Source organism: Phoxinus phoxinus (assembly GCF_949152265.1).
Source record: "Phoxinus phoxinus genome assembly, chromosome: 1".
Lineage (NCBI taxonomy): Eukaryota > Metazoa > Chordata > Actinopteri > Cypriniformes > Leuciscidae > Phoxinus > Phoxinus phoxinus.
The window spans coordinates 30585736-30590360 of record NC_136876.1 but is presented as its reverse complement, the minus strand read 5'-3'; the positions used below and the strand labels follow the sequence as shown (position 1 = coordinate 30590360).

The 4625-nt window shown below is 36.3% G+C and overlaps 1 protein-coding gene across 1 annotated transcript in view; it reads right to left on the bottom strand.

Annotated features, from left to right (window-relative positions):
- Positions 1-115: 115 nt before the first annotated feature.
- The window catches only part of itga3a (integrin, alpha 3a), a 33738-nt gene continuing 29228 nt past the window's right edge, over positions 116-4625 (bottom strand). The window contains exons 22-26 of the mRNA XM_079634506.1: positions 4592-4622; positions 3190-3285; positions 2896-3021; positions 2104-2257; positions 116-1429 (exon numbers count right to left, since the gene is read on the bottom strand). Coding sequence (XP_079490632.1) covers positions 2147-2257; positions 2896-3021; positions 3190-3285; positions 4592-4622 — 364 coding nt within the window. The 3' untranslated portion in view covers positions 116-1429; positions 2104-2146. The remainder of the gene's footprint in view (positions 1430-2103; positions 2258-2895; positions 3022-3189; positions 3286-4591; positions 4623-4625) is intronic.

Below are 4625 nucleotides of genomic sequence, written 5' to 3'. Positions count from 1 at the left end.
AATTACTTTCCTGCTGGTGTGAGGCTTAACAGGATTAGAAATTATCACATTCCTGTTCATTACTTACAAAATTAGCAACATGAGCGCGTATGAAAGAAAAAAACATGCAATCCTTGCCTTTTATTAAACCGACACTTTATTTATTTATATAACGCAGATTTGAGAGCTAATTAATGCACACACGTTTAAAAACATTATTTAGCTGCGTATATTTACAGGCCTGTTGACATGAGGGCACAGGGCTTATTTTCAACAAATTAACGTTTAAGTTAGGCCTATGTAAACAACATCCACGTAGCCTATTAAAACGTTAAAACATAAATAAATCACTGTCAAAAAAACATCCACAAATCATGACCTTTTTAGACAAATTTAATTGTCACATTTACATCATACACAAAGACCCACAATATCTAAAATATGACTATGAAATTCACTAACAAGAATAGGCAGAAACACACAGAGCTAAAACTGTCTGAATTTGAGATTAGGTCTCGTCCCAATTGCATAGGCGAGGAATATTTGTGTGTCTGTTTACGGTTTCGTGTGTAACGATACATTCGTAAGCTGTTCATTTATTTTTATTTTTTATAAATCCATCACTGTTTCACATAAACGTGACCTGATGCAAGATAAAAAAATATAAAGCAAGAACCGTATGAGAAGGATGAAATAGTGAGTCATGACTGGGCAACAGATTTTTTGCTCGGAAAACCTGAAGAGAAAATTCAGTGCTATTTTCAGTTAGGGCACATAACAATAACAATAAAATCCTCACACAGAGAATAAGAACGAAAATCAAAATACACAGAGTGTATTTACACACTTACACTGAATTTACTATCATTCATTGGTTTAAAGGTTTGGTTTTCATTCTATATTATCTTAGTGACAAATCAGCAGAATTTGAAACAACAACGTTTTTTAGTTATCTTTTTTGTCAAAAAGTATCTTTCCTTTGTGGTGGGGACAAATCTGAACTGCTGAGCCAGCCAGAAAAACTTTCTCTCGTTGAGCCCTCCAGCAATCATGCATGTATTCAGTTGAAAGACAGTAATAAAATAAACATCAAAACATAAATCTCGCACAGTCTTCGGTATAATCAGTTCATATCAGGCAGTTTTAAATGAACGTCTTCAATTGTATCAGATGTCCAGATGAAGTTCCAATAAAATCAGGCAGAGTTGTGTTGATTCAGATAATAAACGTCTGTAAACGTCCAGTTCACTGTCTAGAAGACAGTTTGAGAGTGCACTCATCAGTAGTACTGTTTCTTTTCAGTCCAGTTTGTGATCCAGTGTTTCTTGTTGTTCGTTGAGTCCACAATCAAAAAGCCCTGGTTTACCTCGTACTGTTCCTTCTTACAAATCTTCACGCCTTGGTATTTTGGCATAGTTCGGGAGTAGGCAGCCCGCATAAAAAAGCCACTCTGCGAGAAGACATAAGAAAAAGAGCACTGTGAGCAAGCCCAGCATCTTACCACAGGATGTATGTATTCAGAGAAGCTTTGAGAAATCTAAGTGCCTTGACTGAAGTAGATTACAAGATAAACATTGTATAGCAACTGAGAGAAAGCATTCTGTAAACTTATAAGAGAGCAAATTATTATGAGATAGAGTTTATGAAAATGTGCGATAAATTCAGCGGCAGATTGTGAAAGGGAAAGGAAAGCTTGTTATCTCTGTAAGAGAAGATGTGATCAGAAGGAGTTTGTTGCCTCAGTTGAAAGCAAGCCCTCAAACGGCAAAAAAGCAAACAGTGTGGTAACGCAGAAGTTATTAGTCATGTCAAAGCAAGAAAAGGCGTTCAGAAGTTGGATTAAAGCAATATACAGTTCATGTTTTAAGACAACATTCTGTCTCCAAGAGAACAGCATCCCAAGCCCGAGGACATAACAAAGAGCCTCACATATCAATTTGTTTCAGGAAGAAGAAGAAAAAAAAACCTCTAGTGTTTTTGAGAGCAATGATGAGAGTCGAAAACAGACGAGGGAAGTGTTGTGTCTCAAAGGGGAAGAGGAAAGACAATATTAGTGGAGCTTCCATGGAATACATTATTGTTAATCAAGCCAAGCGTTTTAGAGCCGTTGGCTGTGACACCTACAAACTTGCTATTTGTGTCAGAGGCCCACAAAGGCCAGGGAATCTCAGTCCTCCTCTGTAAGGCGGTCATTTTCTGATGGCTGTGTTTTCATTTCTGCTTTCTGGGCCTTGGCCTCATAAAGCTCCCTGGTGTTGGCTCTCTTGAAGAAACCACACTGGGGAACAGGATTCAGATATGAGCAATCAAACAAAGCACAAGACATGGCTAGAGAATGTGATCTAGGCTTGAAACAACTGCGCTTTTCTGGTACAAATGTTGTGTTATATTGAAAATAATAATATCCATACCCTACGTGCAGCATCTACCTGTATCTACTTCACTGTAAAAATATTCAAAGTAAAAAATAGAATACATGTCATTTGACTGCAAAATGCTGTAAAAAGGTGTTTGGGGGAATTACAAAAATCCTTTATGCTTGCTGAATATATATATTCTATTTAACAAGAACATACACATACTTTCACAATAATGTGGTTCAAATGTGATTTTTGTGGAAACTTTTTTTTTGTGTGTGTAACATTTCACTAAATAGTTAAAAGAGGATATTGTCATGATTGTTAGGTTTATATGTACCAAAATGCCATCCTGAATGCCTGAAATGTTGGATGATTCAAATGTGTCCCAATATGTGTTGCTGCTCCTCTCAAGGTGGAGTTAAAAACAAACTTCACACTTTGTTTATGGTGTTAAACCACAATGCGGTAAAATTAAGTTGTTGTTTGTGTGACTCCAACCAGAGTAATGTGCAAATGTGAGAACAAAAGGAGTATTGAAGCACAAAAAGTTTCTCACCTTCCACAGAAAAATGACAATCAGACTCAGCAGAATCACTCCAGCCAGCGCAGACACAATGATTATCCACAGAGGCATTTCATACGGAAGCTCTTCTGACCCTGCAGGGTCTACATCTACTGTAAACTAAACAGAGAAAAGATATTTACTGTCATTAATCTCTAATGCACCAGAAAACGTATACAGGAAAATTGCCTCATTTTAATAATTATTTGATTTCCCCTCACTTATGCTAAATGTATGCAAGAGAGAGTTCCAGATAGAAGAGGAAACTTGGAGATGTTGAGTTTGTACCTCACGGGTGTAATTTCTCATCTTGATGGTTGGTTTGTCTGTTTTTAGACTCAGTGTGGCACTACCAATCACACGTACTCTTACAGCATTGTATTCCTGTAAACCGAGCAGCACAAATGTTATTTTCAGGACTTTAGAATGAGTATCACGTACAGTAAGGGTTTTCGAACCCTTCCTGGAGCTTCCCCAGCATGGGGAATGATTTCCATAATGATTTCTTATTTGGAATATGATCAAAGATTGAGCATGTGAATTATAGTTGTGCAAAATAGAACATTTTCACTCTGTTCAAATGAGTGAATCGGTGACTTGAATAAAGATTAGTTTATTTTGCTGAATGAGAGACTCAGTAAAATGATCCAATTTTCCCATCATCACATATATTGGACACACTCAGCTCAGGTCATGGAGTGGTCTACTAATCAGCTGGTGACTTAATTCAGCTGGATTAAATAGGGGACACATCCAAAATGTGCAGTGCTGGTGAGGATCCAGGAACAGTTCATGTTAAAAACCCTTACAGGGCTGCGTTTCCCAAAAGACTAGTTTAAATTAATGCAAATAAGTCATTTTAACATTCTTCAATGTATTTCACACTGTAGATCATAATTGCATTTTAAATTTGCACATACACTGGCTCCAAAATTTGAAGTGAAGTTAGAAATGACTGAATGTCAAGGTTGATATTGTACAATGTTAATATTGAATAATTAGCAGTATATAGATAACATAATTGTCTATTTCAAATCAGTGTTGTTCTTTTAAACTTTCTCTTTTTCATTCTTGATTTTCAGCATATCACTCACACACGCGCACAAACACACATTTTGTTAATCACTGATACTGTTAGCTTAGGGCATACAGTAATATATATATATATATATATATATATATATATATATATATAAACATAAATAATTTACAAAAGAATTTAGTCAAAATGAAGGCAAAAATTATTTGCCCACTTTATGGTTGTGAAATGTTAGTGGAACTTTTCCAAAGTTAATGTGAAGAAGTACTTGAGGCGATATCACGGATTACATACAGCCACTAAAATAACATTGGAGCCAGTTAAATGTAATGGCTTAGAAAAGTGAAGTTAGTTCTGAGAAAAAGTCTAGCATTATTTGTTTGCAGATGCCACTTTAGTTTGATGTTTCTAATGTGGGTTTTAGATCGGTCTTAAGGGTCCAAATACTTGAAGCCACTGTTTCAACTTTAAGACAAAGTATATGGTGTTTTCTGAAGGACTGGACCCGGTGTAACAAATTAATCCACTTATATTACTTCATAAACAATGTCACAAAGCAAGTGTGGGATTTATCCTTGAGAGTCTGGTATGCGACAAGTCTGCAGTAATAAGAGGAGGTGGTGAAGTTTCAAATGAAAATGGAGCTCTGACCTCAAGCATCGTGCCGTTCCATAGGCGCGCTCTT